General features: G+C 46.1%; 1 protein-coding gene and 1 long non-coding RNA gene across 2 annotated transcripts in view; one reads left to right on the forward strand and one right to left on the reverse strand.

Moving 5' to 3' along the window:
- LOC309369453 overlaps nucleotides 1-24,038 on the forward strand; it is a 370,754-nt gene that overhangs the window by 224,140 nt on the left and 122,576 nt on the right. The gene's annotated exons all lie outside the window — the stretch shown is intronic.
- The window catches only part of LOC309369104 (N-acetylated-alpha-linked acidic dipeptidase 2-like), a 34,366-nt gene that overhangs the window by 7,737 nt on the left and 2,591 nt on the right, over nucleotides 1-24,038 (reverse strand). The window contains exons 2-14 of the mRNA XM_081909775.1: nucleotides 21,225-21,336; nucleotides 18,333-18,519; nucleotides 16,412-16,513; nucleotides 13,495-13,620; nucleotides 11,038-11,224; nucleotides 10,430-10,523; nucleotides 9,677-9,775; nucleotides 8,490-8,575; nucleotides 6,774-6,893; nucleotides 4,710-4,792; nucleotides 2,922-2,985; nucleotides 1,751-1,818; nucleotides 583-674 (exon numbers count right to left, since the gene is read on the reverse strand). Of these exons, the coding sequence (XP_081765901.1) occupies nucleotides 583-674; nucleotides 1,751-1,818; nucleotides 2,922-2,985; nucleotides 4,710-4,792; nucleotides 6,774-6,893; nucleotides 8,490-8,575; nucleotides 9,677-9,775; nucleotides 10,430-10,523; nucleotides 11,038-11,224; nucleotides 13,495-13,620; nucleotides 16,412-16,513; nucleotides 18,333-18,519; nucleotides 21,225-21,336 (1,420 nt within the window). The remainder of the gene's footprint in view (nucleotides 1-582; nucleotides 675-1,750; nucleotides 1,819-2,921; nucleotides 2,986-4,709; nucleotides 4,793-6,773; nucleotides 6,894-8,489; nucleotides 8,576-9,676; nucleotides 9,776-10,429; nucleotides 10,524-11,037; nucleotides 11,225-13,494; nucleotides 13,621-16,411; nucleotides 16,514-18,332; nucleotides 18,520-21,224; nucleotides 21,337-24,038) is intronic.

Consider the following 24,038-nt stretch of genomic DNA (forward strand, 5'->3'; position numbering starts at 1 on the left):
GGAAGAGTGTTCAGCAGCTCAGGGCTGGTGACACTAAATCAGGCATAAGCAACCTTGGCCCTCTAGATGTTTTGGGACTACAATTCCCATCATTCTTGACCACTGGTCCTGTTAACTAGGGATCATGGGAGTTGTAGTCCCAAAACATCTGGAGGGCCGAGGTTGCCTATGCCTACACTAAATGAATGAAAGCAGGGATACGAAAGCTCTACCTGCCCTTTGTGTGGGAATTTTGATGGCACACTCATACGTGCAATTATTTAAGTAATGGATGTTCCTGCTAGGGCTGCCATACATCTGGAATTTCCCAGGCATAGCATGGATTCGGCCCTCACAACAGCATCAGGGCAGCAATCATCCAGGAAAATCTGGACACATGGCAACCCAAGTTCATGTTGGAAGTGTAGATTTTGATGAATTTCCATAAAAATAGCTCAAAACTTTTTTTGTGTGTGAAAAAAGTTCAACAACACCCCCCTCCCCCCCCAAAAATTGGCAATCCTAGTTTATGCCAATAAACTTTTAATTAAAAATAAAAAGTAATGGGCTTGCATGTGTGGATTAAGCAAGGGATTCTCTTACCTGGGCAGAGTCTTACTTTCTGGGGATGGGTCTTTCTCAAGCCAGCTTTCATAGAGGGTTTTGCTTCCATATCCATCATCAGGGCTTACTATCTAGGGAAGGAAAACAATGGGTCTGAATATGACCATTTCAGCATTATAAGAGAGGTGCCACCTGCCCTATACATTTAAAGCAGTATCCTTTCACTTTAAACCAGTGTTTCCCAACCGGTGTTCCGCGGCACACTACTGTGCCGTCAGACATTGGCTGGTGTGCCGTGGGAGGGAGGCGGGCGAGTCGGGCGGTGAGAGGCGGCGGCGGCGAGGATCCGCGTCGAGCCGGGGGCGGCTCCGCGGTGGTGGTGCCGAGCGGCGGGGCAGCGCGTGCAAAAGGGAGGAGCGCGAGACAGCGGAGGAGGAGGAGGCCGGCATGTCCGGGCAGCAGCAGCAACAACAGCAGCAGCAACTCCCGGCGACGGCTCCTCAAGCCCCGCCGCCGCCCCCTTCGCCCGCTATCGCCGCCACCACCACAACAGCCGCCGCCGCCTCAGTTGCCGCCGTCCCTCAGTCCCTCGCTCTGCTGCCTCCTCCCACCCCCAAAGCTTGGAGGTTCCCCGGCAAGGGGGAGGGAAAAAACTTTCACTTTCGTGCGTCCCTCCCGGCGTGACGCTGCGCGCTGACGTCACGGGGCGGGGCTTTAATGGTGGTGTGCCGTGAGATTTTTTTTCAGTAAACAGGTGTGCCGTTGCCCAAAAAAGTTTGGGAAACACTGCTTTAAACAGCCAGTTCCCCCAAAGAACCCAGGGAAATGTAGTTTTGTTAAGGGTGCCAAGAGTTCTTAGAAAACCCCTCTTCACCCTGGAAAGCCGAAATTCTGAGTGGTTTAACAGTCAATTCCACTTCCCAGGGAACTGTGGGAACGCAGCCTCCTTTGGAATGTTGATTCAGCACGAAACGGTGCACAAAGGCAAGACCTGCGTTTGCACCTGTCCTCAGAACCATGAGGTCTAGAAACTTAATTTTTTTATTTTTAAAAAACCCTGTGATTCCTTAAGAAGCATTCCTTGCACTGAGGATCCATGCCATTGTTCACCTCAAGTGCTTCTCGGAGCCACACAAGGATAAATGAAGACTAGGAGAAGGAAAAGGGGTGGGTGGGGGCAGAGCCAGAAAAATGAGATGATTTGTACCTCTTTTGTCAGATTATACACCAATTGATTGAGAAGAGGAGTGCAGTCTACTCTTAATGTGTAGTTGCCTGGAAACCAAAGTATATATAGACATTTGTATTAATACTAATGGGACACTCTTAAAAAAATAAAATTTGACTTAAAAAAAATATAATAGGCTACGTCACACCAGACAGTGCCAGATTTACGTACAGACATACCTCATGTTACGTTTGCTTCCTGTTACGTTTTTTCAGGTTGTGTCCCATGTCGACTCAGAAGTACCGGAAAGGGTTACTTCTGGGTTTTGCCATTTGCGCATGCGCACAAGCGCCAAATCGTGCCGCGCACCTGCGCAAATACAGCACTTCAGGTTGGGGGCTTTTCAAGTTGCAAATGGGCCTCCGGAACAGATGCCGTTTGCAACCAGAGGTACCACCGTATAAGCTAAACAAGCTATAGCTTAGGGCCCCACTCTCTTGGGGCCCCCCAAAAAATTTAAAGAAAAAAACACCTGGATGTACATTTCCAAAATATAAGATAAAAAACAAATAAATTGGCTTTAGATACTTATTAGGTCCATAAAGTACCATATAGCATTTATTCAACACGAAAAACAGCGACAATTTGTTGTTGACAAAGGACAGCTGGACATATAAAGGGCCCCATTACCTTCAGTAGCTTAGGGCCTCATCAGACCTAAATCTACCTCTCTTGACATTGGCTATTTGAGTGCTGTCTCTTAGTATTGTCTGTTTAAGCACCGGTATCTCTCTGAATGGGGACGCAGGTGGCGTAGTGGGTTAAACTACAGAGCCTAGGACTTGCTGATCAGAAGGTCTGCTGTTTGAATCCCCGTGACGGGGTGAGCTCCTGTTGCTCTGTCCCTGCTCCTGTCAACCTAGCAGTTCGAAAGCACGTCAAAGTGCAAGTAGATAAATAGGTACCGCTCCGGCGGGAAGGTGAACGGCGTTTCTGTGCACTGCTCTGGTTCGCCAGAAGTGGTTTAGTCATGCTGGCCACATGACCCGGAAGCTGTACGCCGGCTCCCTGGGCCAATAAAGCGAGATGAGCGCCGCAACCCCAGAGTCGGTCACAACTGGACCTAACAGTCAGGGGTCCCTTTACCTTTACCTTTATCTCTCTGAATGTAAAAGTGGCAAAGAACTGAAGATGGTCAAATGATGCTCACCTTCTATAGAAGAGTCTGAGTTGATGTAAGCTACAGCCCGTGCTTGAAGAATTTTGGTATTCTCCTGCAGTTACAAAAAGATACAAGCACCGCCAGGCGGATGACTAAGTTAACTGGGTTGTTTTTCACAACAGCAACAGCAGCTGCATATAAAACGGACATCCAAGTGCAATCACATGTATGAACTGTGATAGCTATGTGCATTTCTCCAGTTTCCACAGGGATAGAACAATAGAACTTTAGAGTAAAAAAACCAGAAGCATATTTACTTGGTATTGGTAAGTGAGGATATTAACAGACAGGACAACAAACTGTTTTTATATGCAATAACAGCAGCAAGAGTATTGTTGGCCCAGAAATGGAAACAAGAAGAACTACCGACGAAAGAAGAATGGCAGATGAAATTAATGGACTATGCAGAATTATATAAGATGACAGGAAGGATTCGAAACCTGTGGGACCAGAGATTCACAATGGACTGCAGCAAATATTTGAACTATTTGAAAAGCAACCGTAAAAAACAGATTGCGCTAGTAGGACTACAAGACGTTTTGTAAGGAGGATTTTGTGAAATATTGCAGAGAAGATTATGAAGAGTGTTATTAGTTAAGATAATTAAAAGTAATAGTGAAATTAAGAAATGTAAATTAAGTGAAAAAGATTGGAAAATTCTCAGATGTGATTGATGGAAGTCAAAAAATTGTATAAGATATGAAATTATGTTAAATGATTGGTGAAAATGATATGTCAAAAATTAATTGGCTGGACTACATGACCCTTGGTGTGCCTTTGAACTCTAAAGTTTGTGTGTGTGTGTGTGTGTGTGTATGAACTTTAGAGTTCAAAGGCACACCAAGGGTCATCTAGTCCAGCCCCCTGCAATGCAGGAATCACAGCTAAAGCACCCTGGACAGATGGCCATCCAACTTCTGTTTAAACACCTCCAAGGAATGAGACTCCATCACTGTCCAAGGGAGTCTGTTCCACTGTGGAACAGCTCTTACCACCAGAAGGTTCTTCCTAATATTGAGTCTTTTCTTACTGTATGTATTTTTGTGTTGTTGTTGTTTGATTGTAATCTGCCCTGTGACCTTTGGATGAAGGGTGATATAGAATAGTAATAATAATAATAATAATTTATACCCCACCCATCTGGCTGGGTTTCCCCAGCCACTCTGGGTGGCTCCCAATTGAGTGTTAAAAACAATACAGCATTAAATATTAAAAACTTCCCTAAACAGAGCTGCCTTCAGATGTCTTTTAAAGATAAGATAGCTGTTTATTTCCTTGACATCTGATGGGAGGGTGTTCCACAGGGCAGGCACCATTACTGAGAAGGCCCTCTGCCTGGTTCCCTGTAACCTCACTTCTCGCAATGAGGGAACCACCAGAATGCCCTCAGCTCTGGATCTCAGTGTCTGGGCTGAATGATGGGTGTGGAGAAGCTCCTTTAATTAATGATAATAATAATCACCACATAGAGCAGGATTGGGGGCAGAGTGAAATGAAGTCAATAGAAGGGGGGCTCCCCCATGGGGTCATCCCATCACTGCTAATGCAGACCCCCAAATCTGCTCATAATCCACGTTGTAAAAGATGTTTGTGCTGTATGTGGGAAAACTCAGGGCCCCTCCAGACCAGTGTATTCTTGCTGTCTGGAGGGGCACATTGCAATCAATGAACAGGACTAGGTTAGATCCTTAACTTCCATGGGTATGTTCTGAGTAAAGAAATAGAGAGTTCCTGCAAGTCTCAGCAAAATATTCTGGAACCGGGCTCACCACTTACCTCTGCCCATTCGGTGGAACCCAACAGCCCAAATTCTTCCGCATCCCAGCTGGCAAAAATTATTGTTCTCCTAGGCTTCCAACCTGTTGGCATTGGAAAGGTAATCATCTCTCTGGGTGGTTCAACTTATAACAAGGCTGAGGAATTTGTGGGCTTCCAGCTGGATTGGACTAGAATCATAGAATCATAGAATTGGAAGAGACCACAAGGGCCATCGAGTCCAACCCCCTGCCAAGCAGGAAACACCATCAGAGCACTCCTGACATATGGCTGTCAAGCCTCTGCTTAAAGACCTCCAAAGAAGGAGACTCCACCACACTCCTTGGCAGCAAATTCCACTGTCGAACAGCTCTTACTGTCAGGAAGTTCTTCCTAATGTTTAGGTGGAATCTTCTTTCTTGTAGTTTGGATCCGTTGCTCCGTGTCCGCTTCTCTGGAGCAGCAGAAAACAACCTTTCTCCCTCCTCTATGTGACATCCTTTTATATATTTGAACATGGCTATCATATCACCCCTTAACCTCCTCTTCTCCAGGCTAAACATGCCCAGCTCCCTTAGCCGTTCCTCATAAGGCATCGTTTCCAGGCCTTTGACCACAACTCCCATCAGCCTCAGCTAGCATGGCCAATGGCCAGGGAGGATAGGAGTTGTAGTCTAGCAACAGCTGGAGGACCAAAGATTTCCCATGCCTGCTTTTTAAACACAGCCCCAGGGCAGTTAAAAACCATGCTCCAGTAACCTCTATAAAAGAAGGATCTGTTTCTGATTGCCTTAGTTTGGGATCAGGATTTTGTTTTATTTGTTGCTTTTCATTCCATCTGCCGGCAATTATATTCCTTAAGCAAAGGACCAAGCAGCCTTACAACCTCTTTATATAAAAAAAAAGCATTTAAAATTTCAACTCGCACTCTGATCAACAAGAGCAATCAAAATTGAAAAGGCAATGCCATTAAAAAAATGGAATCGGGTTTTAGAAATGCTTTTGAAACAGGATGATGATAAGACTAATACAGTGGTACCTCTGGTTAAGTACTTAATTCATTCTGGAGGTCCGTTCTTAACCTGAAACTGTTCTTAATCTGAAGCACCACTTTAGCTAATGGGGCCTCCTGCTGCCGCTGCACAGCCGGAGCATGATTTTTGTTCTCATCCTGAAGCAAAGTTCTTAACCCGAGGTACTATTTCTGGGTTAGCAGAATCTGTAACCTGAAGCGTATGTAACCCGAGGTACCACTGTAAGCATCTTTCAGGAAACTGTTCCACCAAAGAAATTCTCACACCCCATGGAAGTGCACATGAAACCTAAGTGTTGGGACCCAAATCTTCTCCTGATCTTAGGGCTTAGGAAGAAATACTTTGTGAGCTCAGAATGGACTTGAAGGTCTAAACCATCTTCCCCAACCTGGTGACCTCCATACACTAGTGGCCAAAATTGTGGAAACCTTTTGGGGAAAGTGTATTTCCGAGGTTTGATGGCTCATAACACCTGACTGACTCTCTAAACACTCATGTTCATTGGCTACATTCAAATGAAGGAAAGTTACTGCATATCAACCTAAGCAAGTTGTGCTTCCTTTTTCTGGTTATTTGGCTATAACTTTTACTAGAATACAGATAACTGAACAAACGTTGTTGCATTACATTCCTCATTAAATTATCTTTCCATTGATATATACTTTTATGGTATTACTCCCAAAATAAAATGGTGTTATGAGCCATCAAACCTCAGAAATGCACTTTTTCCAAAAGGTTTCCACAATTTTGGCTACTAGTGTATATTGTTGGACTACAACTCCCATAATTCATGTCCCCTGGCCATTCTGGGAGGGACTGATGGTAGCTGAAGTCCAACAACTTCTAGAGGGGAAAGCTGCCTTAGGCTCATATAAGTCTGCAATCCTGTACCCATTAAACTTTATGAAAGTTGCGCTAGACTTGCCAAGACTTATTTCTAGGAACAGGATATTGCTGTAAAGTGAATCACTATTACGATGAATTGGGTCTAGGAACAGATAGCCTGGTCAGCATGCTTCATGTTTTATTTTCTAATTGTGCAGTTCATTACCTTTCTTCAACAACTTGCCAAAACTCCGAGCCACTTCTTGAAGGACGGCTGCCCCAGTGGTTGGGTCGATGCCGCCAAAGACCCAAGAATCTCTGTGGCCTCCCAAAATTATATATCTATCTAGGGAGGGGGAACAAAAACAAAACAAAAATATAAGAGAGAAAGTTACAAAGAACTGGATCTAACTCAAAATATACCGTATTTTTTGCTCTATAAGACTCACTTTTTCCCTTCTAAAAAGTAAGGGGAAATGTGTGTGCATCTTATGGAGTGAATGCAGGCTGCGCAGCTATCACAGAAGCCAGAACAGCAAGAGGGATTGCTGCTTTCACTGCGCAGCGATCCCTCTTGCTCTTCTGGCTTCTGAGATTTAAAATATTTTTTTTTCTTGCTTTCCTCCTCCAAAAACTAGGTGCATGTTGTGGTCTGGTACGTCTTATAGAGCTAAAAATACGGTACTTGGCAGATGTTTCTTTCCTTATTCAGATTAGACTCCCCCCCCCCAAAGGGGCTAGTGGGGTGGGAGAACAATAGATTTTTTTAGAGGAAGAATAAGAGCAAACCCAATTCATTCCATTCAGCGATGCTGCAAAAAGTGCCTTTTCAGAGTCTCAAATTCTGGTTACCTCTGAAGCTTCTGCAAAAGAAATGACGGCAAAGCACTAACGCTCAAAACCAGGGTTGAGCCAAAGTGATCTACGAAGGATTGGCTTTGCTAGCTGTGTTTGCAGCTCCCCACAGTGGCGACGGCAGGGGTAAGGCTCAGGGGGCAGAATCCGAGAGCCCCACTCAGCAGAATGAACTTCCAAAAAGCAGAAGGATCTGGGGTCTGGCAGAAGCTCCTGCTGCAGTCCAGGAAGGAGCGACATTTATTTACTGATCTCCCCCTTTCTAACAGCAGCCCCTTCTACCATCTCTCATGCTGTTCTGCAGGGTTCCGACAAACTCTTCCAAGTAGGGTTTCCAAGGGGCTGTATAAATCAGCAGGACAGAAGGAACCCCAATATCTGCAAATAGCTTTATGGGGCCTGAGCTTGCTCTACCATGTAAAAAAACAACAACTCCATCTCAAGGAGGGACAAGATGGCAAAATGGGCCTCTGGGTGGACCTTTCACTCTGTTGTTGTTGTTTAGTCGTGTCCGACTCTTTGTGACCACATGGACCAGAGCACGCCAGGCACTCCTGTCTTCCACTGCCCCCGCAGTTTGGTCAAACTCATGCTGGTAGCTTCGAGAACACTGTCCAACCATCTCATCCTCTGTCGTCCCCTTCTCCTTGTGCCCTCCATCTTTCCCAACATCAGGGTCTTTTCCAGGGATTCCTCTCTTCTCATGAGGTGGCCAAAGTATTGGAGCCTCAGCTTCAGGATCTGTCCTTCCAGTGAGTACTCAGGGCTGATTTCCTTAAAAATGGAGAGGTTTGATCTTCCTGCAGTCCATAGGACTCTCAAGAGTCTCCTCCAGCACCATAATTCAAAAGCATCAATTCTTTGGTGATCAGCCTTCTTTATGGTCCAGCTCTCACTTCCGTACATCACTACTGGGAAAACCATAGCTTTAACTATACGGACCTTTGTTGGCAAGGTGGTGTCTCTGCTTTTTAAGATGCTGTCTAGGTTTGCCCTCGCCTTTCTCCCAAGGAGCAGGCGTCTTTTAATTTCCTTTCACTCTAGGAACACTCTAAAACCAATAGCCGTTAGGCCAGAAACAGCTCACCAGGTTCCACGGCTCCTTTGATGGTCCCGATGACATTGTATATTCGCGTGATTTTATTGATTGTGTGAACGTGCATTCTGACTTTCCTGTAGAATAAAAGCACAGTATTCTGTGAGAGCATAGTAGTGTCAACCAAACTAGGACTTGCCAGATCAACAGTGAGGGGATGAATTAGCATTGGGGGGCTGCTCCTGGTGCCAAAGAGCGAAGCTAATCTCTTGATTGTACAGTCGTACCTTGGTTCTCAAAAGGATGCATTCCGGGAGTCCGTTCGACTCCCAGAACCATTCAAAAACCAAAGCTTGGATTCTGCTTGGCTGCAGGAATGTCCTGCAGCCAATTGGAAGCTGTGGAAACCAGAAACCAGAACAAGCACTTCTGGGTTTTGATCGTTCGGGAGCTGATTTGTTCGGGAGCCAAGGTGTTCAGCTTCCAAGGTACAAGAAAACAAGGCTTTGGTACTGTGAGAAGCTGCCCTGGATAAGCTGTTCCTTGGATCAAGTCTTCAGGTACTCCTGCTCTGGCTCATGCAACCTCTTTCTGGGAGGAAAGGGCGAATTCATGAACTGGGTCAGTGCAAGAGATTTTGCTGACTGAGGCAAAAGGCAACATGGAACCTGCCGCCACCACTCAAAGTTGACACAACTGGCAGTAGAAACCTTGACACTGGTGACAGAACGGCATCTTCCACTGAGGGTAGCTGAGGGAGGTACAAAACAGGTCATGTGTCCCACAACACCTCACCACCACTCCCAGCACTCTAGCATCCACTACCTGAGAGAGTCACATCCTTCTGCCTAATGATAGGGCTGGCCCTGATTGGGGGAAAGGGCCATAGCTCAGTAGCAGAGCTAGAGGGACCCAATGGTTTGCCTCCATATAAGTCCACTTCCTATGTTCTTCTATTTCTCCTTAGTCTCAAGTTTTCCCCTTGTCGAACTCTGCAGGGAGAACAAGGACAAAAACAGAATGAGTTGACTCTGCCCGTCCTTGGCTTTGGCGCCACCTACTGTTGGCCTCCATACCTTCTGCCTTGCCAGTCCCAATGGGATATGCCATTTGTGTAGGCAATATGCTATGTGAAAGACACAGAAGACCTTCCAGGAAATGGCCGCAACTCTCATATTTCATAGGCTGTTTCATAGGGTTTGGAACGGCAGCTGGATGGTAGAAGTGTTCAAACTGACCTTCTGGAGTAGGTACCGGAAAATCCGGGCCCAATGTTATAGGACACATTGAGATTTCCCTTCCAACTCTCATCTGGAGGTGGAGGACCTCCCATGGACCTGCAGGAGCGAAACCAAGACAGACAAGGCCATTGAATTAGCAGCCATCATCTCCTTAATTCCCAAATGTCAAGTATGAAGGGGGCCCAACATTTAGTGGCTTTAGGGCTTGTCATCAGATTAATATGTGATATGCTTTCTGTTTTAGGGTCAGGGCATCTGGATATGCATTCAGCTGCCCCTTGTGAATTGCTGTATTGCAGGTAGCGGTCCTACTATGTCAAAATGATTCTGTTTCACTGTCCCTTTCAGAGGAAACATCCAGTTTAACTTATTTTCTTTACTTATAATGTTTTCAATCCAATCCTTCCTCCAAGGAGCTCAGAAGAGCATATAAAGCATGCCCACCTCACAATGTTGTCCTCACAGATACGTTGAAATTTACTCAGGCTAAAAATAAACTGGGCTGACCCATCCAGTGACCTTCATGGCTTAATGGAGATTTGAGCCTAAATCTTAGTTTAAGCAGTGTGAGATTAGGAGCCAAGCTCATATTTCCAAGATAAATACGGTGTCATGCCAGTTCTTTTTCCATATCAATAAAAACGGGGGGGGGGGGGGAGGGTAAAACAACGATATTTTAATATTGCTAGAATAACTGTATGAGCTCACCCTGCTTTCTGCAAACACCAAAGATGACTGAAATCTACATACCGTAATAAAATTTCAGCATCGTGGTAGCCAATGGGATGAACTGGGATTCTTGGAATCCCTACTCCATCGTCAACTCCGTATCTGAAGGCATATTCTGAGGAACCAAGAAGAGTTTCGAGATAACCACTGTGGAAGCTTTGTGCAAGGGATCAGGTGGCGCTTTGGGTTAAACCACAGAGCCTAGGACTTGCTGATCAGAAGGTCGGCGGTTCAGATCTCCACAACTCCCATTGCTCAGTCCCTGCTCCTGCCCACCTAGCAGTTTCAAAGCATGTCAAAGTGCAAGTAGATAAATAGGTACCGCTCCAGCGGGAAGGTAAACGGCATTTCCGTGTGATGCTCTGGTTCGCCAGAAGTGGCTTAGTCATGCTGGCCACATGACCTGGAAGCTGTACGCTGGCTCCCTCGGCCAGTAAAGCAAGATGAGCGCCGCAACACCAGAGTCAGCCACAACTGGACCTAATGGTCAGGGGTCCCTTTACCTTTAAGCTTTGTGCAAGCAAATCTGGGTGAATGCTGAACAGGCAGGAAACCTTGAAACTCGCCCCGTGAAGCAAATAGTTAAACTTACTTCCCAAGTGTAAGACTGTGCTGGGAACATCACTAACCTTTGGCTGGATACCCCGGAGTAAGGGGATCTCCTGCACCGTTGAGGTTTAAGACATTCCCGCGCTGCACTCCTCCTCCGGGGAGATTCCACCCATGCGGATAGGGCTGAATTCCAGGCGCGCAGTAATCCGCAGAGTCTGAGTAAAGGATAATCCCTTTAGCTCCAGCTAACATGGCATTTTTAACCTACAGAGCAGCCAAACATTAAGAAGCAGTTTTCAAAAGGTGCATCGCCATAGCCCAAGAAATTAGTGGCATTTGTTCCTTGTCTTGTTGCCACTGGAATAAGGCTGGCCTTTGGCTTGGAATCAACTTGATCCCCTTCCCCTCTATCCTTTTTCCTTTCTCTTTCTGTGATGGAACTCCTATTTGGGGACTTCCTTGGCTTTTTTTCTGGCCCACATAAGACCAGTCTGGATAGTTGGCCTTGGTGAAGATTTGACCTTTTCATCCCCCAAAAGTTTTTGATTTGAGTTTCTACGTGGGTGGCACTGACTGTGGGTTAAACCACAGAGCCTAGGACTTGCTGATCAGAAGGTTGGCGGTTCGAATCCCCACGACGGGGTGAGCTCCCATTTCTCGTTCCCAGTTCCTGCCAACATAGCAGTTCGAAAGCACATCAAGTGCAAGTAGATAAATAGGTACCCCTCCGGCGGGAAGATAAACGGTGTTTCCGTGCGCTGCTCTGGTTCGCCAGAAGTGGCTTAGTCATGCTGGCCACATGACCTGGAAGCTGTACGCCGGGTCCCTCGGCCAATAAAGCGAGATGAGCGCCGCAGCCCCAGAGTCATCCGTGACTGGACCTAATGGTCAGAGGTCCCTTTACCTTTACTGAAATGAGGCTGCATTTTAATGTTGTATTTTAATCTTGTTTTTAAGTTGTATTTTATCAATTGTTTTATACCTGGTGTTAGCTTCCCTGAGCCAGGTCTTGGCTGGGGAGGGCGGGGTATAAATAAAATTTATTTTTATTATTATTATTATTATTATTATTATTATTATTATTATTATTAATTATTATTATTATTATACTGTGACTTGAGAACCTGTGGCCTTTTTAGATGTGCTTGAACCCCCAGCTACCATTGGGGCGGACTTTGGTAATATGGTGCCTGGAGCAAGGACAAAATTTGGTGCCCCCTACTGCAGCAGGACCTACAGGAGGAGAAGTTCAAAGTGGTCTACTCTGAGGTGGCGTTGGAGCAGCAGGGAGGAGGAGGAAGAGGAGGCAGAGAAGAGCTGCCCACCCTGCTGGAATTGGGGGAGCCCCTCTGGCTGCACCCTGCGGTTCCTCTCCAGTGGGGGCCATGTTTTTGCCTCCCCTGATACCCCCTCGCCTCTGGGGAACAGAAGGATCTGCCCTGATAGGGATCTGGGGTTAGCTAGGCAGCACAACTCAGTTTCATTCCAAGTCAAATTCCTAGAAGGGACAGTGAGAGTGTTGCTGTTGTGGTAATATTAATAGGTGGAAATAGTCTATCCTGAGACTAGGGACTCAGCTACATTAGCCAAGAAACAACGTTTGGGATGCGTTATAAACATGCAACACCAGATGGCACAGGACAGCAAGATAAATAAATAAAATTAAACAATTTCCATAGCGGTTTTTTCCCTTTTGTTATAACAATTTAATTTCTGATTTATTTATAACGTTTTCCCCCCTGTGTGTAGATCCACCCTATGTTTAAATAAGCTGAATAAGCTTTTGAAGTTCTCTGTAAAGAGCATTTGCCTGAAGCTAAGGATTGTGCCTCACATTAATAAACCATAAAGCTTGAAACCCTTATTGAGTGTAAATAAATAAAAAAAAAATATAGTTTTGTTTCAGAAGTGCCTCCTCTTTAATGTGACCCTCTGGGTGGGATATAAGTGGACACAAGGCATTCTTCACATGAACAAAATACCCGGCTGCTCTTTAATAGAGGAACCTTACAACAAACAGTTAAAACAGACATCTCCATTAGAGCTAAGAGGGAGAGCTGACTCTTTTAAACACCCGGAACACTGGCTACCCATCTGCCACCTTTAATGGGAGAGTCTGTCATACAACTAGATGATGAAATGGAACACACCACTGCAGACTATAGGGGAACATAACATATTCAAACACTCCCTTGCATTAACAACGAAACAAAGCTTTTCAGGTAAAAACAAACCCCAGTAATATTAGGGATAATGCTTCTGGCATAATTTGCTTTACGCTATACAGGTTTCTACTTGTGGGGAGGTGTTTTTATAGCAGGGAGAACTCAAAAATGAGATCTCTACCTTGAAGCTGAAGTGGTATGATCCACCCTAACCCCCCCTCACCCGGGGAGTTTACTCCCTCATTCCCACCTGATGTATTTCCACACAGAAACCTGAAAAGCAGCCTCTGAAAAGATTTATTATTAGGGAAGGGAATGGGGGAAAGAAGGAAAGAAAATGCAGCAGCAGCAGAGATATCATCAACTTACTTTGTTTCCTCGGAATATTTTCCCATATCGGGCAATGACAATCTTTCCTGTACAGTTGATTCCCATCTCACGCTCCAGTTTGAAAAAGTCTTCGGTGCGGCCATAATTCACATACACCAGATCTGCCTTTTTGTGGGGTGGGGGAAAAATATTACATTTGATGTCACTGTCCATGGTTACATTGAGAATCTCTTATACAGTGGAACATCGGTTCTTGAACGTCTCTATTGACAAACGTTTCGGAAACCGAACGCCCAAAACCTGGAAGTAAATGCTTCCGTTTTTGAACATGCCTCAGAAGTCGAACGGCTTATGCTGCATGTTTTTCAATTTTCTCAGCCCTTTGCGCCTCAGTTTTTGAACGTTTCTAAAGTCAAACGGTCTTCTGGGATGGATTACGTTTGAAAACCAAGGTTCCACTGTACTTGTGTAGAGTAATAGTCTTTAAAACACTTACCGGTACATCAAAATGTATGAACTTGGGGAGCCTTGCAATGGTCAACTCCCATCTAGACTACTGTGATACATTATACAGGGGGCTGCCCTTGGAGATGGACCAGAAAATAAATACCATATTTTTCGCTCTATAGGACGCACCTGAGCAAAGGATGCACCTAGTTTTTAGAGGAGGAAAACAAGTAAAAAATATTCTGAATCAAATCAGTGTCGGGGCTGAAGGGGGAAGCCCGGGGTTTCCCCATAAAGCCCCGGCATCCCAAAGCTAGAACAGCGAGACGCTGCGCAGTGCTCCGTCTCTCTGTTCTGGCTTCGGGGACAGCCTTTCAAGCCTCCGCAGGGCATCGGGGTGCCTTCACCCTGCTGCCCTGCGGAGGCTTTGCCCAGCTAACCCCCGTTAGCGAGGTCCTGCTGTGCTCCAAAGGTTTCAAAGATAGCCACCTGAAGCCTTTGGAGTGCAGCAGGACCTTGCGCTGTGCTCCAAAGGCTTCGGGTTCCTTTCGCTGAAGCCAGGAGAGTCGTGCACACCGACCCCTCTTGCTCTCCAGGCTTCAGCGAAAGCAACGCATAGCCTCCGGAGCGCGGAGGGAGTGCTCCCTCTGTGCTTTGGAGGCTTTGTGTTGCTTTCCCTGAAGCCAAGGAGACTGCATTCGCTTCATTTTTGGAGGGGGAAAAGTGCATCCTATAGAGCAAAAAATACGGTAAGTAAGACCTGCTACAAAATGCTGTATTGTGTTCTTAGCTTCTGGCAGAATATTCCTTGTTCAGGATTCCAGCCATGCCTTCTTCCAGGACACTCCGTTGTGTCCCACAACCAATTTTCCATTTTTCTTTACCATTTGAAACTCAGGAAACAATTGTTTTTTCGCCTGCTTTGGTGATGGGGGTTCCTTCTTCCACAGTAAGTTTGAACGTATTGATATCTCCCTCTTGTTTCTCAGTTTTGACTCCACAGCTGTTGACACTGACTGCTTGAGTTCAATATTATAGAGCATGGGTGGAAAAACTAAGGCCCAGGGGCTGGATTCGGCCCAATCGCCTTCTAAATCCAGGCCGCGAATGGTACAGGAATCAGCGTGTTTTTACATGAGCAGAATGTGTGCTTTTATTTAAAATGCATCTCTGGGTTATTTGTGGGGCATAGGAATTTGTTCATTCCCGCCCCCCCAATATATATATAGTCCCCCCGCAAGGTCTGAGGGACAGTTGACCGGCCCCCTGCTGAAAAAGTTTGCTGATCCCTGTTATAGAGGAAGAGATACCAATGTTGCTCACGGGGTACTGACTAGAGTTTTTGGGATATTCCAGGAAAAACAGAAGCAGAAATTACTGTCTTTCATTCATTCGTCTCATGTCCAGAATGGAAATCATATCAGCAAATAAGTTTGGCATTTACTGCTGTTGCTTTCGTTCCACAAACAATATGTATATGGTTGATGTTTTGTTTTATTGGCTATTATCTAAATGTGGAATATACAGAAAACTTTTAAGAAAAAAATTATTCTACAAAAAAAATAAAAATCAAATTGCAGCCTGCAGTTACATCCTTAAAACCTTGAAGTTAGGATACAGTTGAAGTTAACACCTGTTTTCTGCCACACTATAAGCTGTAGCAATTTGAACCTTATCACAATGAAGACATAGAATGCCTAGATGGGTTTGTTTTAGGAAGCTGAAGCAAGGAGGCTGAGATAAGTGTTATTTTCAAGGTCCCGTTGATATGGAGGGAAGAAGAAGGAAGATAGAAGAACAGCACATTTGGGTTGCTCAATGACTCTAAAACCAGTGATGCGCCAGCTGGAAAGACCATAAGTCCACACATGTCAGGAAGACGTATGGGAGATGTAGAGACATGTGCAAGGGGCACTCTCTTATCAGCTCTGCACCCCATAATAAGAGTGTCCAGAGCCAGGCACCAAGACTAAATATTTATGAAACTTGTGGTTTATGATCTGCAGGATTGAGGTAAGAAAAGCAGCATCACTGCTGAGGGCCCTGAGGTTTTGTACTCCAAAGAACTCTATGGACTTACTAGGGCTTGGCGCCCCTGCTCATATTGCTCGCCAACCCTCCCTTTACACTTCGCCCATGCTCAAAGGCACAGCGTGGAGATATTCAATATCAATACCATTACAGTGGTACCTCGGGTTAACAACTTAATTCGTTCCGGAGATCCGTTCTTAACCTGAAACTGTTCTTAACCTGAGGTACCACTTTAGCTAATGGGACCTCCTGCCACCGCCACACCACCAAAGCACGATTTCTGTACTCATCCTTAAGCAAAGTTCTTAACCCAAGATACTATTTCTGGGTTAGCAGAGTGTAACCTGGAGCGTCTGTAACCTGAAGCATCTGTAACCCGAGGTACCACTGTATTGTCTTCTTGCCTAGCTTGCAAACTTTTCACTCTCCTTCCCACACTGACTTCTGAGGGCTGGATTTGTGTTTTCCCACTCCTTACCGTTGGAGTGCCTTGCGCCGAAAAAGCGTTATATGGCGGTAGCACCTCTGAGATGTTTTCATATCCCGGAGGAGGAAGCTCAAAGAGTGACGTGTTGAAAATCTGTTCGCAAGAAGAGACACTCTTAGAGAGCTGGGGTAGCATGTCACATACATTCAGAAAAGGTTTGTACCCTTTGAGAATTGGAATTTGATATTTTGAATGCCAAATAGCCTCTGTTGTTGTTGTTGTTGTTTCTGGAAAGAGCTGGGCTACCAGCTAGGTGCCCATGGTTTGAGGACCTCACTGGTGTCCACAAACTCTCCAAGTCCTCCAACAACCTTGCTCACTGGTCAAGGTGGTGAGCATGGCTACCCCTCTTGAAAAAAAACACAGAATGAAAGGAGGGAATTGGGAGAGTACTGCCTTTCCCAACTCCTCTCCTAACTCTGTGTTCTTCTCAGGGCGGTACCTGAGCAGCTCAAACAGGGGTCGCGAAACATTTTGGTCCATGATGTGTGGCATAATTTGTTGGTCACACTGCTTAAAAAAATATTAAAGACTTGACGACCTGTGCCTTCGGTTATTAGGCAACATCCAGCAATGTGCTTCCGCTAATGCAGTCAATTTTGGCTGTCCAAAAGAATTTCCCTTCCCTTTCTTTCCTGCAACCCCCCCCCCCCCAAAAAAAAATCTGTCCAGGGAGAGGAGAGGGAAGGAAAGTTTGTTGGTTTATACACCACCTTTTTCACTCGCTAGTTCAAGGTGGTGGCATGGTTCTCGCTCTCCTCATTGAATACACCCAACAACCCCCTGAGGTAGTATAAATGGCCTCGGTCCAGTACACCTGAAGGAGCATCTCCACCTCCATCGCTCAGACACTGAGGTCCAGCGCCGAGGGCCTTCTGACGCTTCCCTCACTGCGAGAAGCCAAGTTACAGGGAACCAGGCAGAGGGCCTTCTCGGTAGTGGCACCCGCCCTGTGGAACGCCCTCCCACCAGATGTCAAAAAGGAAAAACAACTATCCAACTTTTAGAAGACACCTGAAGGCAGCCCTGTTTAGGGAAGCTTTTAATGTTTGATGCATTACTGGATTTTAATATTTTGTTGGAAGCCACCCAGAGTGGCTGGGGAAGCCCAGCCAGATGGGCGGGGTATAAATAAATAATAATAATTATTGTTGTTGTTGCTGCTGCTGAGGTAGATTATAGTAAGAGGATGTGCCTGACCTAAGGTCATTCAGGGAGCTCCCTGACTAAGCGGGGACTTGATCCCTGATCTCCCAGATCCTAGTCTGACACTAACTATTACACTGGTCCAGTTCTTCACAACACTAATTCCAGTGTTGTGCCTTGACCTAGCAGAAGCATCCCAGTGTTTTTCTGGCTCTGGCAAACACACTAGATCTGCGATTTTTCACAGGTTCTCTTTATGGGCTTCCCATAAGACATCTGGCTGACTGCTGTGAGAACAGAGTGCTGGACAAGATGGGCCTTGGGCCTGATCCTGCACTGCTCTTCTTACTTTGCAGTGCCCCACAAAGGTTCCATTTGATAGTGGGGTATTTGTTTGTTTTTTGGAGAGGACATCATATGAAATCATGCAAACTAATGTGAATCCGTCTTCATTCTACCGGATCCATTTTTTACCCAGTAAAGTAAAGACACTCTCTGTGTGTGCACACACATGTGCGTGGTTTCTCTCTTTCTGTGTGCCTGCCAGGGCAGGGGACAGAAGCAACCTGAAGACGCGGTACTCTTGGCACCCTCTCAAAAATTCCCGTGGACACCCCCCCCAAGAAAGATTGGCAGCCCCTGGAATACAAAAGCCACCCGCTTTCAAATTTGATTCCGAGATCTGACACAGTCTAGCCCTCCTGAATGCGATTCTTTCTTTTCTTTCAGCTCGCATGCAGCAGAGGGAACAATCTGCCCTCTTTACCTCATTTCCATGATCATCGGTAATGGCAACATAGTTGGGGGTGCTTTGATTTGGGTAGGAAAGTAGGACATCGTAATGAACCAGCTCGGCTGTATCCAAGCCAAATTCCTTCCACTGGGCTTGTATTCGTCTTGCCAGGTGAAGATTTTGTTCTGTTCCTGCCACATGAGGGAGCTTCGTGAAAGAGCTGAAATGAACCACAGAGGTTGGGTGTTTTTAAAAAAAAAGAGAGAGAGGATAAACGCTGGGATCTCCTGTTTCCAAAGGGCAAAGCAGGCAAACCTTTTCCAAAATGGTTTAGAACAGCCAAGGTAGATGATTCCAAAATAATTCTATTCCATACCATCTCTCCCCCTCCAACAAAGGATTCATCTTTGTGTTAAAAAATGGGTGTGGGGGTTTAAGACAGTCCAGGGCAGTTTTATTCTCAAGTGTAGTTCCCCAGCTGTTATGAGGCTACAACTCCCATCATTCCTGACCACTGGGTCCTGCTAGCTAGGGATGATGGGAATTGTGGTCCAACAACAGCTGGGGAGGGACTGGTCCAGGGGCTTGAATGTGGCCATCTGGATCTTGCCCTCAAAACTCTTCTCGGGGGCCACTGCTCTCACTGGCCCTTACTTTGGGCCTTGGGTTTATTTGCCTGGCTGAGCTCTGGCCTGAACTCTGCTGGGATAGCTCAGTCAGTAGAGCACAAGACTCCTAATCTCCGGGTTGTGGGTTCAAGCCCCACATTGGACAGACGATTCCTGCATTTCAGGGGGTTGGACTAGATGACCCTCATGGCCCCTTCCAAACTCTACAATTCTATGATGTCTCTTGTTTTCCTGGAAGAAAGATAGAGATGTTTTTACTGTGATTTTATTGGTGTTTGAGCGTGACTAGCCTGCTGTGTAAAGGCACTATTTGCATGCATTGGTCTGCCCAGTTTGCCTCTGACCCTTTCTGCCCTGGGTATCTGCCCCGCAGAAGTAACACAGCCCTTGGTCTGAAAGCAGTTGCCTACCCCTTATTTAAGAAAATTCATCAGTCCATCTAGCGAACTATTGTACTACTCTGAACCTAAAATCCTGCTGCATCAGACCAAAAGCTTATCTAGTCCAGCCAAACCATCTGTGAAGTATCTCCCTCCCTCTATGATTCTTCATTCTACAGCTTGCCTGGGCCGCCTGCTGCTGGCCATGAAAACTGTTGCGTGATGACAGCCTTACTTTTCTTTATATATAGTAAGATAATGCTTACAGTTCCACAAGTCTGTACGGCCGTGTCCAAAAGCAAACAAATTAAGTAGTCATCATTTGGCAAGGGGCAAGAATGATTAACTGCTGCCTTAAGCAGAGCAGATATGTGGCAAACTGGAAAAATTCCAAGTGAAATGCATCCTTTTCAGGGTATTTTCCAAGAGTGGATTCTCAAGTGGGTTAAAGTTTAAATGAGTGCTATGTCTATATGTGAAATTGTAGGGTTGTGGTCAGTAGGGTATGCGGGAATATGTGTGGGGGTGGTGAGGGATAAAAGAAAACCAGGTTAGATAGGATGGAGACACATGACTGCCTCCTCTCCAAAGGCAGACATTGTGGTTCAATGATTAATCAATGTCTGCAGCAAATTACAGTCCAAGCAACTTTGATGGCTAGTCAGCTGAGTCTGTTCTTCACATGATGCTCTGCATCTGAGAAGGTTTCCAATCTGTACCTCCTTTATCGCTCTCCAGAGAGAGAGAGATAAAGGAGGTACAAGAGCAGCAAGAGCAGGGGGGAAGAGTGCTAACCACCACCCCTGTCACCCTCTAGGACAGAGGTGGGGAACCCTCAGCCTAGGGGTCAAATGTGGCCCTCCAAGCTTCTCTCTCTGGGCCTTGGAAATCTCCCTAGCCTTGTACCCAGAGCATTTCTGCCTGACCTTTGATGGCACCTTTTGCTCATCTGAGTGCACTAAAATAAAATAAAATAAAATAATTTATATATATATATATACCCTGCCCTCCCCAGCCAGAGCCAGGCTCAGGGTGGCTAACACCAATAAAATCACAGTAAAAACATAATAGGGGGGAAAGAGAGGGGGACCAAATTAAAATGCAGGTTAAAATGCAATTTAAAATGCAGCCTCATTTTAAAGTAGCTAATAAATCAAGACCATAAGGGGAGGGAAACATAAGGGTCAGACCGAGTCCAAACCAAAGACCAGGCAGAACAGTTCTGTCTTGCAGGCCCTGCGGAAAGATGTCAAGTCCCGCAGGGCCCTAGTCTCTTGTGATAGAGCGTTCCACCACATAGAGAAGGGTGTGTGAGCATGTGCAGAATCTAGCCTCCTGCACAAAAGTAAAATTCACATTTATTGCTCTACCCACTTTTGCTTTGGGCCCCACCCACCACTGACATGTAGATCCTTGGAAGACTGCCCAGAAGGAAATATGGCCCTCAGCCACACACTCCAATTTCTGTTGTAGACTGCCTCTTTCTGTGATGTTATGTGTGACGCTTTTGGGGTATTTTTTGGCTAAGGGGCTGGGCAATTTCTAAAGTCTTTAAAAGTTCTCACACACCTTTGTTCTGGGTCCTCACCTCCTTGCAATGGGGGTGGGGTGGGGAGGGAACTCTGTTGCAACAGAAAAATAAATATCTGCCTTGCTTTCACTGGATTTTGCCTCCAGCCATTCTTCTCTGACTGATAATGGATTTAGAGGACACAAAGTCCCTTGATGGGGAGTTGGGCTGCATATGCCACCCCATTTTTCCCCATAACAGACCGAAGCAGGGGCCTGATCCTGTTCTGGCTGCCACTGCCTTTCATCTGGCAGTCTGTTGATGTCATCTGGAGAGAAGCTTCTGGAGCTCTGCATTTTTACAACTTTTAAAACAGTTAGTCACCGAAGAAAGCAGCAAAACTCACCGCAGAAATTCCCGGATGTTTTCCGCCTTCAGTTCTGCAAAAAGTTGCCTTCTTGCGTTTCGAAAGACGTGTGTCGTGCCAGCTGGCTTGTTCGATGATTTCACGCACCATCCTGCAATGCCGTCGCAATGACAACCGTCAGTTCTGTCCCCCATGTCCTTCCAAGCACTACTATTATGGGACCAGCCAAGCTATCACCAGCCAAGCACCAGCCAAGCTATCAAGGTTCCTTTCACTTGCCCATCATCCAATGCAATGGAATTATTTGCAGGGAAGACGTGTGCTTTAAATGTGCCATGTGGATATGACCAGAGAAATCAGTAGGCTTCTCATACTGTGGAACAAAATGCCATCACTGGCAAGTTCTGCATCTGTTAAAGGAGGGGTGATGAATCTCTTTTCCATGGGCCATATGTAACCTCAGTGGCCTCCTCTTCTGGCTTCAGGCTGAGAGAGAGAGGGAGAGACAGTGACTGGCCCAAGGTCATGCAAGGGAGTGGGGCACAGTGGTTAGAGCAGTCTCTCTCTCTCTCTCTCCCTCCCTCTCCATGTGTCCTAATCCCCCAGTTTCGTGTGTGTGTGTGTATGTGTGTTCTCTTTTTTCTGAGGAGCTCAAGGGGGCCTACCCAGATGTCGTTCCCCCCTTGATTTCACCCTCAAAACAACCCCATGAGGTCAGCTAGGCTGAGAGGGAGTTACTTGCCCAAGGTCATGCAAGGCAGTGTAATGTAATGGTTAGAGCAGCCTCCCTCTCCCCCCCCCATAAGTACTTAATTCGTTCCGGAGATCTGTTCTTAACCTGAAACTGTTCTTAACCTGAAGCACCACTTTAGCTAATGGGGCTGTGCCACCGGAGCATGATTTCTGTTCTCATCCTGAAGCAAAGTTCTTAACCCAAGGTACTATTTCTGGGTTAGTGGAGTCTGTAACCTGAAGCGTATGTAACCTGAGGCGTATGTAACCCGAGGTACCACTGTATTTAAGTCTTATTACAGGGTGATTCATAATGCAGTATACAGCTTCCATTATGAATCACCCTGTGTTTTCTCAAAGGAGCTCAAGGTGGCCAACATGGATCTCCCCTCCACCCCCCACCCCTCAATTTCATCCTCACAACAACCCTGTGAGGAGTGGCACAGAAGTAAATCTGCTAGCACATTTGCAAAGCTAAGCAGGGTCTGGGATGGTTTCAAACCGGATGGAGAACCATGTGTTGTGATTCCTGCACTGCAGGACATTGGGCTAGATGGCCCTTGGGTTCTTCTCCAACTCTACAATTCTACGATTTCCCTAACTGCCGCAGGCTTGGAATTGGCCTCTGATTAGAGCCAATGGAAGACTATTCAGTCCAGCGTCTATAGGGGACATCTTTGGGGAAGGTTCGCAGCTGGGGATGGAAGGGTTAACTCCTCCCCATGTACTCTAGCGAGCAAATAGACAGCTATAGAAGCCACTTCAAAAATTGGCAACACCAGGCTAAATGAAACAAGCTGCCAAGACGCAGGAAAGAATCTTGTATATATACACAGGCAAGTTTGGAGCTAAACCAGTTAGCGGCCCGCATTTCTGTTTCGTTCTGTTTATTAAAAATAAAATTAGAAAGCCCTTGAGCTGAGCAAGAGCTATCTGAGTCACTGCTCCCTTGGGCTGCCTAATAAAGAGATGAGCAGAGCTTCGGCTGGTTCGGTGGCATTGCTCAAATGCCTTCCCTCGCTCAGGGATCGGAAAGGAGAGTTGTCAGCAAGAGGAACTGCAGGAGGGAAATGGATCCACTCTAGAGTGAGGGGTGGGAAAGTTTTTTCAGTCTGAGGGCCACATTCTCTTTCGGGCAACTTTCTGGGGGCCACATGTCGGGGTGGGTGGGGCCAGTGACTGGGAGGGCTGCCAAGACCATAGAACACAGGTCCTGAAAGACATACATTGGTTCCCAGTACGTTTCCGAGAACAATTTGAAGTGTTGGTGCTGACCTTTAAATCTCTAAATGGCCTCGGCCCAGTATACCTGGAGGAGTGTCTCCACCCCCGTCATTCACTGAGGTCCAGTGTCAAGGGCCTTCTGGTGATTCCCTTCCTGTGAGAAGTGAGGTTACAGGGAACCAGGCAGAGGGCCTTCTTGGTAGTGGTGCCTGCCTTGTGGAACATCCTCCCATCAGATGTCAAGGAAATAAACAACTACTGTACCTGACTTTTAAAAGACATCTGAAGGCAGCCCAGTTTAGGGAAGTTTTTCGTGTTTGATGTTTTATTGTGTTTTTAATATCCTGTTGGAAGCCGCCCAGAGTGGCTGGGGAGTAATTTTTTATTATTATTATTATTATTATTATTATTATTATTATTATTATTATGGCAATGAATGCGCATTTTACCACTGTGCAGTAGGCTAGTTTGAAACCCACCAGCTACCCTTACCTTGTTTAGCTGGCCAGGGGAAGGTGTTCCCCAGGTTGTGACTACAGTGGTACCTCAGGTTACAGATGCTTCAGGTTACAGATGCTTCATGTTACAGACTCCGCTAACCCAGAAATAGTACCTCGGGTTAAGAACTTTGCTTCAGGATGAGAACAGAAATCGTGTGGCGGTGGCGCAGCAGCAGCAGGAGGCCCCATTAGCTAAAGTGGTACCTCAGGTTAAGAACAGTTTCAGGTTAAGAATGGACCTCCGGAACGAATTAAGTTCTTAACCCAAGGTACCACTGTACTGTCACCACAGGTGAGAGCTGAATGCAGGGTGGGACCCAAAGGTAGACAAACTACCACAGAAGGAGCATGATGTGTCCCCACCAGAAATACGACGCCTCCCCTAACACCCCACACA

Source organism: Podarcis melisellensis (assembly GCF_964234715.1).
Source record: "Podarcis melisellensis genome assembly, chromosome: 4".
NCBI lineage: Eukaryota > Metazoa > Chordata > Lepidosauria > Squamata > Lacertidae > Podarcis > Podarcis melisellensis.